The sequence below is a fragment of the Oncorhynchus clarkii genome, chromosome 30 (genome assembly GCF_045791955.1).
Source record: "Oncorhynchus clarkii lewisi isolate Uvic-CL-2024 chromosome 30, UVic_Ocla_1.0, whole genome shotgun sequence".
Lineage (NCBI taxonomy): Eukaryota > Metazoa > Chordata > Actinopteri > Salmoniformes > Salmonidae > Oncorhynchus > Oncorhynchus clarkii.
This window is the reverse complement of record NC_092176.1, coordinates 34,029,427-34,044,039: the sequence shown is the minus strand read 5'-3', so window position 1 is coordinate 34,044,039 and position 14,613 is coordinate 34,029,427. Positions and strand designations below refer to the sequence as shown.

The 14,613-nt window shown below is 42.7% G+C and overlaps 1 protein-coding gene across 1 annotated transcript in view; it reads left to right on the top strand.

Moving 5' to 3' along the window:
* Positions 1–14,577, top strand: part of LOC139389952 (whirlin-like) — an 81,340-nt gene extending 66,763 nt beyond the window's left edge. Inside the window, exons 6-13 of the mRNA XM_071137001.1 lie at positions 5,168–5,350; positions 5,843–6,055; positions 7,458–7,532; positions 7,771–8,060; positions 8,205–8,740; positions 8,873–9,054; positions 10,992–11,117; positions 14,383–14,577. Of these exons, the coding sequence (XP_070993102.1) occupies positions 5,168–5,350; positions 5,843–6,055; positions 7,458–7,532; positions 7,771–8,060; positions 8,205–8,740; positions 8,873–9,054; positions 10,992–11,117; positions 14,383–14,577 (1,800 nt within the window). The remainder of the gene's footprint in view (positions 1–5,167; positions 5,351–5,842; positions 6,056–7,457; positions 7,533–7,770; positions 8,061–8,204; positions 8,741–8,872; positions 9,055–10,991; positions 11,118–14,382) is intronic.
* Positions 14,578–14,613: the final 36 nt, after the last annotated feature.

The window sequence follows — 14,613 nt, the reverse complement described above, 5'->3', positions numbered from 1 at the left end:
TGTATCAGACTAGCAGTGTTTTCTCCACAGTGTTCCCTGTCCTTCATCCTGCTGTATCTGACTTGCAGTGTTTTCTCCACAGTGTTCCCTGTCCTTCATCCCGCTGTATCAGACTAGCAGTGTTTTCTCCACAGTGTTCCCTGTCCTTCATCCTGCTGTAGCAGACTAGCAGTGTTTTCTCCACAGTGTTCCCTGTCCTTCATCCTGCTGTAGCAGACTAGCAGTGTTTTCTCCACAGTGTTCCCTGTCCTTCATCCTGCTGTATCAGACTAGCAGTGTTTTCTCCACAGTGTTCCCTGTCTTTCATCCTGCTGTAGCAGACTAGCAATGTTTTCTCCACAGTGTTCCCTGTCCTTCATCCTGCTGTATCAGACTAGCAGTGTTTTCTCCACAGTGTTCCCTGTCCTTCATCCTGCTGTAGCAGACTAGCAGTGTTTTCTCCACAGTGTTCCCTGTCCTTCATCCTGCTGTATCAGACTAGCAGTGTTTTCTCCACAGTGTTCCCTGTCCTTCATCCTGCTGTATAAGACTAGCAATGTTTTCTCCACAGTGTTCCCTGTCCTTCATCCTGCTGTAGCAGACTAGCAGTGTTTTCTCCACAGTGTTCCCTGTCCTTCATCCTGCTGTATCAGACTAGTAGTGTTTTCTCCACAGTGTTCCCTGTCCTTCATCCTGCTGTAGCAGACTAGCAGTGTTTTCTCCGCAGTGTTCCCTGTCCTTCATCCTGCTGTATCAGACTAGCAGTGTTTTCTCCTCAGTGTTCCCTGTCCTTCATCCTGTTGTAGCAGACTAGCAGTGTTTTCTCCACAGTGTTCCCTGTCCTTCATCCTGCTGTAGCAGACTAGCAGTGTTTTCTCCACAGTGTTCCCTGTTCTTCATCCTGCTGTATCAGACTAGCAGTGTTTTCTCCACAGTGTTCCCTGTCCTTCATCCTGCTGTATCAGACTAGCAGTGTTTTCTCCACAGTGTTCCCTGTCCTTCATCCTACTGTAGCAGACTAGCAGTATTTTCTCCACAGTGTTCCCTGTCCTTCATCCTGCTGTATCAGACTAGCAGTGTTTTCTCCACAGTGTTCCCTGTCCTTCATCCTGCTGTATAAGACTAGCAGTGTTTTCTCCAGTGTTCCCTGTCTTTCATCCTGCTGTATCAGACTAGCAGTGTTTTCTCCACAGTGTTCCCTGTTCTTCATCCTGCTGTATCAGACTAGCAGTGTTTTCTCCACAGTGTTCCCTGTCCTTCATCCTGCTGTATAAGACTAGCAGTGTTTTCTCCAGTGTTCCCTGTCTTTCACCCTGCTGTATTAGACTAGCAGTGTTTTCTCCACAGTGTTCCCTGTCCTTCATCCTGCTGTATCAGACTAGCAGTGTTTTCTCCACAGTGTTCCCTGTCCTTCATCCTGCTGTATCAGACTAGCAGTGTTTTCTCCAGTGTTCCCTGTCCTTCATCCTGCTGTATTAGACTAGCAGTGTTTTCTCCAGTGTTCCCTGTCCTTCATCCTGCTGTATCAGACTAGCAGTGTTTTATCCACAGTGTTCCCTGTTCTTCATCCTGCTGTATCAGACTAGCAGTGTTTTCTCCACAGTGTTCACTGTCTTTCATCCTGCTGTAGCAGACTAGCAGTGAAGCATGTGTTCATCATCATCAACTCTCCTTCACACCTTTATAGGCCTGACAGGTAACATACAAGTGACCTCTCTTCCACTGTAAAGATTTCATTGCATAATCTGGGAGCTCACATAAACATGGTTGTGTTGGAATGATACCATAGTAAAACCGGTAGGATGACCTTTGGGAGAAAATGAACGTCTTTTTTATCAGAGCCGAGATTTGGGTCCCAAATGGAAACCTATTTCTTATATTGTGCACTTTTTTTGACCAGAGCATGATCAATAGTAGTGCACTACATAGGGAATAAGGTGCCTTTTTGGGATGCATTACATTTCTCTGAGTTGAGCCTGGTAGTGGTGGTGGCGACAGGTGTGCGGGGAGCAGAGAGGATAGCTTTGTAATTTAGAGTAACAACAGTTGATGCTTTGCTTCTGAGCCCCTAACTACCTCTATCATTTTCTCTTTACTCTCTGGGCCTGACCCCATATTTCTCATTGTAGTGCTCCTGACGGTGGATTTCACACTCCAACAAAGCTATAACCTCTAACTCGTGGCACATGCGTCCTCCAAAATAGTGTGTTGCGGTATATCATCAGATATAGCAAATTAAAACTGTGTCAGAAAGAGTCCTCTAAACAGCTCTCACCCATTTTAGAATCATTGGAAGTGGATCATTTTGAGTGCCATCAGTTAACCATGGATGGTATCTAAGACGAAGATCCTGACCGTAACATCCATCAACGGCTTGGTACTGGATCTTCCTCAATATTCCAAGATCCGGTCTATTTAAAGAGGGAATAGCCATTTCAAGCTGTAGCTGAATAACAATGATTCTCAGGGCAAAACAAGTTATTTGACTCACCCTTATCCTGATGACTTTAAATTGGTTTCTACTGTTAGAGATTTAACGCCTGTTGGTGTGCTGTGGGTGGGATGACTGAGAGCTGAAAAGATACTGTCATTCTGGTCCTGCAGAGATAGCCACATGAAAAAATACTATAGCTAACTGATATCAAATCAAATGTTATTTGTCACATACACATGGTTAGCAGATCTTAATCCGAGTGTAGCAAAATGCTTGTGCTTCTAGTTCCGACCGTGCAGTAATATCTAACAAGTAATCTAACAATTTCACAATAATTACCTTATACACACAAGTGTAAAGGAATGAATAACAATATGTATATAAATATAGGGATGAGCGATGGCCGAACTGCATAGGCAATATGCAGTAGATGGTATAGAGTACAGTATATACATATGAGATGAGTAATGTAGGGTATGTAAACATTATATAAAGTGGCATTGTTTAAAGTGACTAGTGATACATTTATTACATCCAATTTATTATTGTTAAGTGGCTAGAGATTTGAGTCAGTATGTTGGCAGCAGACATTCAGTGTTAGTGATGGCTGTTTAACAGTCTGATGGCCTTGAGATAGAAGCTGTTTTTCAGTCTCTCGGTCCCAGCTTTGATGCACCTGTACTGACCTTGCCTTCTGGATGATAGCAGGGTGAACAGGCAGTGGCTCGGGTGGTAGTCGTCCTTGTCGATCTTTTTGGCCTTCCTGTGACATCGGGTGGTGTAGGTGTCCTGGAGGGCAGGTAGTTTGCCCCTTGTGATGCGTTGTGCAGACCTCACTACCCTCTGTCGAGCCTTACGGTTGTGGGCGGAGCAGTTGCCATCCTAGGCGGTGATACAGACCGACAGGATGCTCTCGATTGTGCATCTATAAATGTTTGAGTGTTTTTGGTGACAAGCCAAATTTCTTCAGCCTCCTGAGGTTGAAGAGGCGCTGTTGCGTAAATCATTCACTGTAGTGCTTTTGTGGACTTTACTGTATTATACTGTTGTATTTACTGTAGTGTTTTATGGACTTTACTGTAGTATTCTGAAGTATTTATTGTAGTGTTTTGTGGGCTTTACTTAAGTATACTGTAGTATTTACTGTAGTGTTTTTGTGGACTTTACTGTAGTATACTGTAGTATTTACAGTAGTGTTTTTATGGACTTTACTGTAGTATACTGTAGTATTTACTGTAGTGTTTTTGTGGACTTTACTGTAGTATACTGTAGTATTTACAGTAGTGTTTTTATGGACTTTACTTTCAAACTTCTTATGGTATAGGGGACGCGTGCGTCCCACTTGGCCAAAAACCAGGGAAAATGCAGCGCGGAAAATTCAAATAAATTGATATAAAAATCTAACTTTCATTAAATCACACATGTAAGATATTCAATTAAAGCTACACTCTTTGTGAATCCAGCCAACAAGGCTTTTCGGCGAAAGCACAAGATGCTATTATCTGATGATAGCACAGCAGTTAGCAAAGAGGGTAGCAGTAAACAAAGAGGGTAGCACATTTCAACCATATTTCAACCCTGCAGGCGCTACACAAAACGCAGAAATAAAATATAAAACATGCCTTACCTTTGACAAGCTTCTTTTGTTGGCACTCCAATATGTCCCATTAACATCACAATTGGTCCTTCTGTTCGATTAATTCCGTCCATATATATCCAAAATGTCAATTTATTTGGCATGTTTGATCCAGAAAAAAACAGCTTCCAAAATGCGCAACGTCACTACAAAATATTTCAAAAGTTGCCTATAAACTTAGCCAAAATATTTCAAACTACTTTTGTAATACAACTTCAGGTATTTTTAAACGTTAATAATCGATCAAATTGAAGAAGGGTCTATCTGTTTTCAATAGAGGACGAGAGGAAACTAACGCTACTTTTCAAGTCTTGGCCAACTCTCAACAGCGTTACCCTTTTCCAGGATGGCCCTACTTCTTCATTGCACAAATGAATAACCTCAACCAAATTCCAAAGACTTGTGACATCCAGTGGAAGGGGTAGGAACTGAAAACAAGTTCTTAAGCAATATCGTTTGCCAATGAGAACTCAGTGAACAGAAAGAGACCTAAAAAAAAAAAATCTGAACGGTTAGTCCTCGGGGTTTTGCCTGCTACATAAGTTCTGTTATACTCACATACATGATTCAAACAGTTTTAGAAACTTCAGAGTGTTTTCTATCCAATAATATGCATATATTATATTCTTGGCATGAGTAGCAGGAAGTTGAAATTGGGCACGCTATTTATCCAAAAGTGAAAATGCTGCCCCCTATACCTTAAGACGTTTTAAGCGTTAGACTAGAAACCGAAAGGTTTCAAGATCGGATCCCCGAGCTGACAAGGTCAAATCTGTCATTCTGCCACTGAACAAGGCAGTTAACCCACTAGGCCGTTATTGAAACTAAGAATTTGTTCTTAACTGACTTCCCTTAAATAAAGGTAAAAAATAAATAATGAACTTTCAGTACAGTGAGTTTATTAAGCTGTGAGCTCCAACAGTGCATGTTAAAAAGAGTGAACATAATAATAACTATAGTATACTACAAAGTTCTATGGTAAGCACTACACGATCAAGTGATGCTACAGTGTATAATATACTACAGTTGACTAAATATTTACATAGTAAACTGTAGTCTTTTTTCATGTGGGTTCATTCATTCCCTCCCCCCACCCCTCCTTCTATCCCTCCAATCAGTCTGTGTGTCAAGGTGTGGGGCCCCTGGGTTTCCAGGTGTCTCTGGAGGAGCAGGCCTTCCTGCTGCTGACAGACCCAGAGAGACAGACCATGGGCTACTACCTGAGGGAGTACCAGGAGGGACACATCGGCCTGGAGCCCCTGACCATGGCCCTGTTTGAGCTCTTCAATACTCGTGCCAAGGTAACGCACCCTATTCTATATATAGTGTACTATTGGGCTCTGGTAGAAAGTAGTGCATTATATAGGGAATAGGGTGCCATTCAGGATACACCTGGGTGCCTGGTTCATCTTATGGTCAATCTTTTACTCTCTTGATGATGGTACCTCCACAACTGTTGAGAACATTTGAATTTCATGTACACACAGTCACTCATCCAACATGCCCATACATGTTCTCTATGAGGTTCCTGGTCTCAGTTGTTAATCCATTCTTCCTTCTGGCCTCCCTCTAGTTTTCTTTGTCAAAGGAGACCTGATCAAAACATGGTGCTCAAAACATTGTCTTATAAATTCCCATGGGAGTGTGCCGATTCCCCTTCTCACCTTTTATTTGGCAACTCAAAATGGCCACCAATCCACTCAATATGGCCAACATATCATTATGGGATCATTTAATTGAATGAGGAGGCCCATTCTACTCATTCTAATCCTATGCTCCTGTCCTCCCTCCAGTTGTCCCTGCTATCTGAGGTGCGTAGTCAGGTGGCTCCCCAGGAACTGGAGCTGTATGATGGCCTGGTGCTGCACCGCGAGAGGGAGGCTCTGAAGGCCTGGCACGGAGGAATAGGATCCCTACACCCTGTGCACCCATACAGCCGCTGTCTACACGCTGAGCCCTCAGCCAGCCACATCCACTCCAACCCGGCCACTCTCTGCTCTGCCAAGGTAGGAGGAACCGTGTAGGATGGATGGACTTACAGGTGTGTTCCTATTGGATGGTTCTGGACTATTCAAAGTGTGTGTGTGTTCATTCGTGTGTGTATGGGTGCATGCTTGCGTGCCTATTGAAGTCTATGGTGCCTGTGGCTGTATACTGTATGTGGGTGTTTCTTCCTGGCATCTTCTCTCATCTTTCATCCATTGGAAGTTGCACTCTGACTGTTGCCAGTGTCAAATGAAACGGAGCAGTGACTTCAGATGAGATTGCTGAGCAGCAGTGTTCTATAGCGTCAATATTCCACTGATGTGGCCCGGACCAGCTGAATGGGACCTCACTCTGCCAAGTCACTCTACAAAACGCTATGACACACTGTAACCATCCAACTGAGTCTGAGACCCAGCCACACTTTAATAGAAACTGATAAAACAGTGTTTGTATCCACAATGGCACCCTATTCCCTATTTACTGCACTTAATAAAGAATAGGGTGCCATTTTCTCCAACAAAGCAGAGATTATTCAGTGGTGAACCAGCAGGATTTTAAACCATTGTGAGAAGAGATTATCTTTAAGATGACTGAGCTGAACCCAAGGATGTCTTTTGTGCTCAGCAGTTGTTCATGTTAGCGTGCGTGAACGTGGGTGTGTGCATGTGTTTGACAGTTTCCCCATGGTCCAAGGTGACAGTGTTGCTGTCTGTTTGATATGGCTGGCTGGTTGCCATGGCTGGCTGGTTGCCATGCCTGGCTGGTTCTGCTGAGCTTGTCCACTCTGTGCTTGTATAATTGATCATGTTGACATCATCATTACTATAGCTGTAAAATCCCACCCTTAGTTAACAAGTCATTGAAGTTCATTCATATTGAATCAACTAAATTAACTTCCTGTGTTAATGGTTGATTGAGGTCTTTAGTCACAGTTCATGGTTAATGTTTCAGCACATGATTGTCTCACAACATTGTACTGGGAGGCAGGTCAGTGAGTCTATGGCTGGGCCTGTTAATTTTGGATGATACGTTCAAATCTAATTTTATTGGTCACATACAAATATTTAGCAGATGTTATCGCGGGTGTAGCAACATGCTTATTTTCTTAGCTCCAACAGTGCAGTAGTATCTAACAATTCAGTAGTATCTAACAATTCAGTAGTATCTAACAATTCAGTAGTATCTAACAATTCAGTAGTATCTAACAATTCAGTAGTATCTAACAATTCAGTAATGTCTAACAATTCAGTAGTATCTAACAATTCAGTAGTATCTAACAATTCAGTAGTATCTAACAATTCAGTAGTATCTAACAATTCAGTAGTATCTAACAATTCAGTAATGTCTAACAATTCAGGTGGAATACCAGGTGAAGTCATACTATTGTAACACACCAACCTTGTGTCTCTGTCTCTCTTTCAGAAGGAGTGCTCACATGGTGACATTGTACAGCAAGATCCAGGGGCAACCACTAATGTCATACCTGACGTAACGTCAGTGGTGAGTCTGTATGTGAGTTTGAGTTTGTTTCAGACTGATTGAAATCATAGTCAGGTTTATGATGTGCAGGATTATAACTAAATGCTAATGTTTTTGAACAATGCATTTTAAAGGTTAGGCGTGACACTCTCTCCATGAAAAAAACAACATTTGGTGACCTTCATCAGACAGACTTGAGTTTGTACAGAGTTTGTTTGTAAAACAAATTCTGTACAATGTTCCTTTTTGTTTCTAGAATGAAGTGCAGTCGACAGCTGAGTCTCCTCCGTTCTTCAAGCCTCCTCCTCCCCCCGGACCCGGACAGACCCAGCCCAGACATCCGAGGGACAGGGAGAGGGAGCAGTCCAAGCGCTTCTTATCCAGACACTCCCAATCTGGCCTGGTCTTTACTGCCCCCACCAGGCTGCACCAGGAATGTCACCACAAACACCTTAAAGCCTTCCAAAGCTTCTCCAACCACCAAACTTCCAACTCCCCTAGCTCTGACCTCCATCACACCTGTCCCAACCCTGGCCATCATAATAGCTCCAACCCTGGCCATCATAACAGCTCCAACCCTGGCCATCATAACAGCTCCAACACTGGCCATCATAACAGCTCCAACCCTGGCCATCACACCACCCCCAACCCTGGCCATCATACCACCCCCAACCCTGGCCATCATACCACCCCCAACACTGGCACTGGCCATAGCGTCTATCCAAGCTCTGGCAATGACACATCCATGAACTCTCTTCACCACACCTGCCAAAGCTCCCTCCACATCTCCACAACTACCTCCTCCGACCACCACACCCCCCAAACACACCACGGCTGCTCCAGCTCCGGCCACCATTCCTGCCCTGGCTCCCTTCATCCCAAGCACTCTGGTCCTCAGAACAAGGACAAATTCATCAAGCTTCCCATCTTCAGATCCTGCTCCCATGAGAAGCCTGTTACCTCCCCTGGTCCCTCCCCTGGTCCCTCCCCATGTCTCTCTCCCTGTCTCTCTCCCTGTCCCTCCCCTGGTCCCTCCCCATGTCTGTCCCCCTTTCCCTCTCCCTGTCCTTCACCCTGTCCCTCTCTCTCTGTGCTGGGACCTCCCCCATGTAGTCCAGACAGGCCCTGCTCCCCCTGCTCTCCCTCCCTCAGCCAGGGAGGTTTGTGTGTCATGGCCGACACACACAGACTGACTGCTGAGGCCAGGCCCGAGCCCCAGCAGAGAGGTAAAGATTCATGTGTGTGTGTATCTGTGTACCTGTGCCTGTGTTTGTCTTTGTGCTTGCCTGTGAGTATGGCTTAACATGCATGTGTATATATATATATATAATCAAATCTACTTTCCTTTATGTATCCAGGCACCACATTGTCCCAGCTGTCAGACAGTGGTCAGACTCTGAGTGAGGACAGTGGGGTGGACATTGCTGAGGCACGAGGGCTCAGTAAAGACAGCAATCCTTGGCCAACTAAGAACCAGGCCAGCCAGGCCACACAAGGGCCCCAGGGGGCCCAGGGGTCTGCAGTACTGGCATCCAAACAGGTGAGGCCCACCAAGGGCACATATCACAACAGAAACAACATGTATGAGTCTCAAATGGAATCCTATTCCCTTTAAACTGTAGTACACTACTTTTGACCAGGGCTTATAGGGCCCTGGTCAAAAGTAGTGCACTATACAGGGAATAGGGTGCAATTTGGGACGCATACCATGACATTCATAAATCTCGGAGTTTTAGGACACTCTGTTTTGCCTTTTAACAAATTCATGGTTTGCCCCACTTGGTAACACTGAAAAAAATACTAAAGGCATATTTTTTTACAGAACAGTCAATGCCGTCGATTAGGCTTGGTGTTTAGCTTGCTTCTATGTATTTTAGTCCTCATTCTATGCCATTATTCCAACTCTTCTATTCTATGTCTTTTTTCTATGTCTTTATTCTATGTCCTTATTCTGTCCTTATCCTGTCCTTATTCTATGTCTTTATTCCAACTCTTCTATTCTATGTCCTTATTCTATGTCTTTATTCTATGTCCTTATTCTATGTCTTTATTCTAATGTCCTTATTCTGTCTTTATTCTATGTCCTTTTTACATGTCCTTATTCTATGTCCTTATTCTATGTCTTTATTCTAATGTCCTTATTCTGTCTTTATTCTATGTCCTTTTTACATGTCCTTATTCTATGTCCTTATTCTATGTCTTTATTCTAATGTCCTTATTCTGTCTTTATTCTATGTCCTTATTCTATATCTTTATAATATTTCCTTATTCTATATCTTTATTCTATGTCCTTATTCTATGTCCTTATTCTATGTCTTTATTCTATGTCCTTATTCTATATCTTTATGATATGTCCTTATTCTATATCTTTATGATATGTCCTTATTCTATATCTTTATGATATGTCCTTATTCTATGTCTTTATTCTAATGTCCTTATTCTGTCTTTATTCTATGTCCTTTTTACATGTCCTTATTCTATGTCCTTATTCTATGTCTTTATTCTAATGTCCTTATTCTGTCTTTATTCTATGTCCTTATTCTATATCTTTATAATATTTCCTTATTCTATATCTTTATAATATTTCCTTATTCTATATCTTTATTCTATGTCCTTATTCTATGTCCTTATTCTATGTCTTTATTCTATGTCCTTATTCTATATCTTTATTCTATGTCCTTATTCTATATCTTTATAATATTTCCTTATTCTATATCTTTATTCTATGTCCTTATTCTATGTCCTTATTCTATGTCTTTATTCTATGTCCTTATTCTATGTCCTTATTCTATGTCTTTATTCTATGTCCTTATTCTATATCTTTATGATATGTCCTTATTCTATGTCTTTATTCTAATGTCCTTATTCTATGTCTTTATTCTAATGTCCTTATTCTATATCTTTATGATATGTCCTTATTCTATGTCCTTATTCTATATCTTTATGATATGTCCTTATTCTATGTCCTTATTCTATATCTTTATGATATGTCCTTATTCTATGTCCTTATTCTATGTTCTTATTCCGTCTTTTTTCTATGTTTTTAGTCCATGTCCTTATTCTATGTCCTTATTCTATATCTTTATGATATGTCCATATTCTATGTTCTAATTCTGTCTTTATTCTATGTTCTTATTCTATGTCTTTATTATATGTCCTTATTCTATGTTTTTAGTCCATGTCCTTATTATATGTCCTTATTCTATATCTTTATTCTATGTCCTTATTCTATGTTTTTAGTCCATGTCCTTATTCTGTGTCCTTATTCTGTGTCCTTATTCTGTGTCCTTATTCTATGTCTTTATTCTATGTCTTTATTCTATGTCTTTATTCTATGTCCTTATTCTGTGTCCTTATTCTGTGTCCTTTTTCTAGGTCTGTTTTCTGGGTCCTTATTCTAGGTCCTTATTCCTATTCTTTATTCTATGTCCTTATTCTATGTCCTTATTCCATGATGTCTTATTGTGTGCCCTGCAGCAGCCTGGTTCTCCAGTGCCCATACTTACTCTGGTACGTGTGGTAAAGAATGCCAACACTCTGGGCATTGCTATAGAGGGAGGTGCAAACACACGGCAGCCACTGCCACGCATCGTCACCGTACAGGTGAGAGAGAGGCTGATTCCCAAATGGTACCCTATTCCCTATGTAGTGCACTACTTTTGACAAGGAGGTTCATTTAAAAGAAGTGCACTTGTATAGGGAATATCTAGATGATTCTGCATCAGTTTATCATACTGTAACATTTAGGATAACTTTGAACATGAATGTAGTATGAAGACTACACAAGGCTTTTGTACTGTGAAGTCTGTAAATAGTAAGAACCACAGCCTCCTATGTGGATGTAGAACCCCCATGTTGTGCCTAAAGGTCTGTGCGTATTGATACGTATTGTAGTGTTAATGAGTGCAAAATGGATTACAGCAAGCATCAAACATGACAGAGAAGCCTCCCGAGTGGTGCAGTGGTCTAAGGCACTGCATCGCAGTGCTAGCTGTGACACTAGAGATTCTGGGTTTGAGTCCAGGCTCACTAGAGATTCTGGGTTTGAGTCCAGCGAGCTGCGACCTGGAGACCCATGGGGCGGCGCACGATTGGCCCAGCAGGTTAGGGGAGGGTTTGGCCGGCAGGAATGTTCTTATCCCATCGCACACTAGTGACTCCTCTGGCGGGCCGGGTGCAGTGTACGCTGACACGGTTGCTAGGTGTACGGTGTTTCTTCTGACACATTCGTGTGGCTGGCTTCCGGGTTAAGTGTGCGCTGTGTCAAGAAGCAATGCGGCTTGGTTGGGTTGTGTTTTGGAGGACGCACGGCTCTCGACCTTCGCCTCTCCCAAGTCCATATGGGAATTGAAGTGATGAGACAAGACTGTAACTACTAATTGGATACCACAAAATTGGGGTGAAAAACAGAGACATTACCATTTTCTCTTTCATCGTAAATGTGAGCTTCCCAGAACATCTGTTTATGTGCGTGATAACAACCTATATTTGCATTGATAATAATTTCAAAGCAGGTCAAGGAATCTCTCCTGGGGATGTTTAACTTTGTTGAAGAAAGTTTTCTACCACCTCGTTAGTGTCAGGGGTCTTGGGTAATCTATTCAGGTCTACAGGATGTTGTGGACAGGCGTGGACAGACTGAAGTGGACCTAAATTCCAACATTATTCATCTTTTGTTTTAATTTAACAATAATGTATCTACAAGTACAGCATGCGTTTTCATATTATACACTGAGGTTGCTTCCCAAAGGACACAATATTGCATAGAAAGTCCACAACTTCTGAGCTGAGGGCTCTGGTCAAAAGACATGCACTACAGTACATAGTGTGTTTCTGCAGTCTTTTATGTGCGGAACATCCTCGTACTTAATTCAGACTCACAAGATATGGAGAGTCTGAGGGGTTTGTATGACAGCCGTGCAGGGATTTCCATAAGAATGACTCCTCACGAGCAGCCCCCATAAATCTCTATAGTCCAATAGAGTCCTGATGGTTCCCCAGGCATTTACAGGCCCAACAGCTGACATGGCACAGATACTACTGCCTCATTACATCAATTATGTTTCACCACCATTAGTATGATTAAATAACAGTCAATTTATGCGTCCCAAATGGCATCTTATTCCCTGTATACAGTCCCTATGGGCCATGGGCAAAAGAAGTGCACTGCAGGGGGAATACGATGCCATTTGAGATGGAGACTTTTGGTTGCCCCTGAATCATCATACAAGCAATTGTATGTGACATTGTTGAAAAGGTTATGTCAGGATAGGACAGCAAGAGAATAGAAATGGGATTTGACTGTTTGACTGCCTGAATGATATGGGGCATTTTTACATTTGGTAAGTTGGTGCCATTTAGAATATTATCAGGAGAACTTTAAGGAGAAGAAGTTGTCCCGTAATGGTTTGCCATAACACACAATGGGTTTCCATAACACACAATGGGTTTCCATAACACACAATGGGTTGCCATAACACACATCGGGTTGCCATAACATGCACAGCCAATTTCAAGTCTATGCAGCAGCAGCTAGAGTGCCATCTTGTTAGATGGTTGGAATGCCTTCCCCCTCTGTCGTAATGAGGGTAGACAGCATAATGCTTCAACTTAAGTGGGAACTACTTCTGCTGTCCAAAAGCATTGTTTAGCTTCTTTCTTGCACTCACATCCCAGACTTTAATCTTCCTGGCTCTAATTCTGCTGATAACGGATAACTATTTCGAAGAAGGGTCTACTTGTAATAACTGTGATATGTGGTTGTGTTTTTCACTAAACTTAGTTGAATGTGCTGTAGGAAGCAGTAAAGTAGAATGCAGTAAAGGAACAGTGAGAGCACTAAGGGGTACAGGCTCTGGCGCTAAGTGCCCAGGGCTGAGCCTGTCTGCCCTGCTGCCTGGGTTATCAGCCCCCTCCTGCCATGGCCTCCTCTGTTCTCAGCTAGACGTATGATTCTGTCCTGATGTCTCTGTCCTGATGTCTCTGTCCTGATGTCTCTGTCCTGATGTCTCTGTCCTGATGTCTCTGTCCTGATGTCTCCGTTCTGATGTCACTGTCCTTGTTTTTCCTGACAGACAGGAGTCCACAAGGCACAAAGCTCTACATCATTCCTCCCTCCCTTCACTCTCTACCTCTACCTTTACCTCTACCTTTACCTTTTACCTTTTACGTCTATCTCTACCTCTACCCCTACCTTTTACCTCTATCTCTACCTCTACCTCTACCCCAACCTTTACCTTTTACCTCTATCTCTACCTCTACCTTTACCTCTCTCTACCTTTACCTTTTACCTCAATCTCTACCTCTACCTCTACCCCTACCTTTACCTTTTACCTCGATCTCTACCTCTACCTCTACCCCTACCTTTACATTTTACCTCGATCTCTACCTCTACCTTTACCTTTTACCTCGATCTCTATCTCTACCTCTACCTCTACCTTTACCTTTTACCTCGATCTCTACCTTTACCTTTTACCTCAATCATTCTTTACCTCTACCTTTACCTTTTACCTCTATCTCTATCTCTACCTCTACGTCTACCACTACCTTTATCTTTATCTTTACCACTACCTCTACCACTAACACTACCTCTACCTCTACCTTTACCTCTACCTCTACCTCTAACCTTCCTTGAATCCAAAACAATGCTCTCGTATCTACATTCGTATCTTTTGTTTATACTCTCTTCTCTCTAGCAAGAACACATCCTGTCTACACATCCCATCTACACATCCTGTCTACAGAAAGGGATTATTTATTTGATGTTTAATTCTCTCTCTCTCTGTTCTCTCTGTTCTCTCTGTTCTCTCTGTTCTCTCTGTTCTCTCTGTTCTCTCTCTCTCTCTCTCTCTCTCTCTCTCTCTCTCAGAAGGGGGGCTCGGCACACAGTTGTGGGCAGCTGAAGGTGGGACAGGTGATTCTGGAGGTGAACGGGGTCTCCCTGAGGGGTAGAGAGCACCGGGACGCTGCTCGCATCATCGCTGAGGCCTTCAAGACCAAAGAGAAGGACCACATTGACTTCCTGGTTACCGAGTTTAACACAGCCCTACTTCAAGGCCTTTAGCGGGGTCGTATTTAGGCACCACACAGAAGAAAAGAG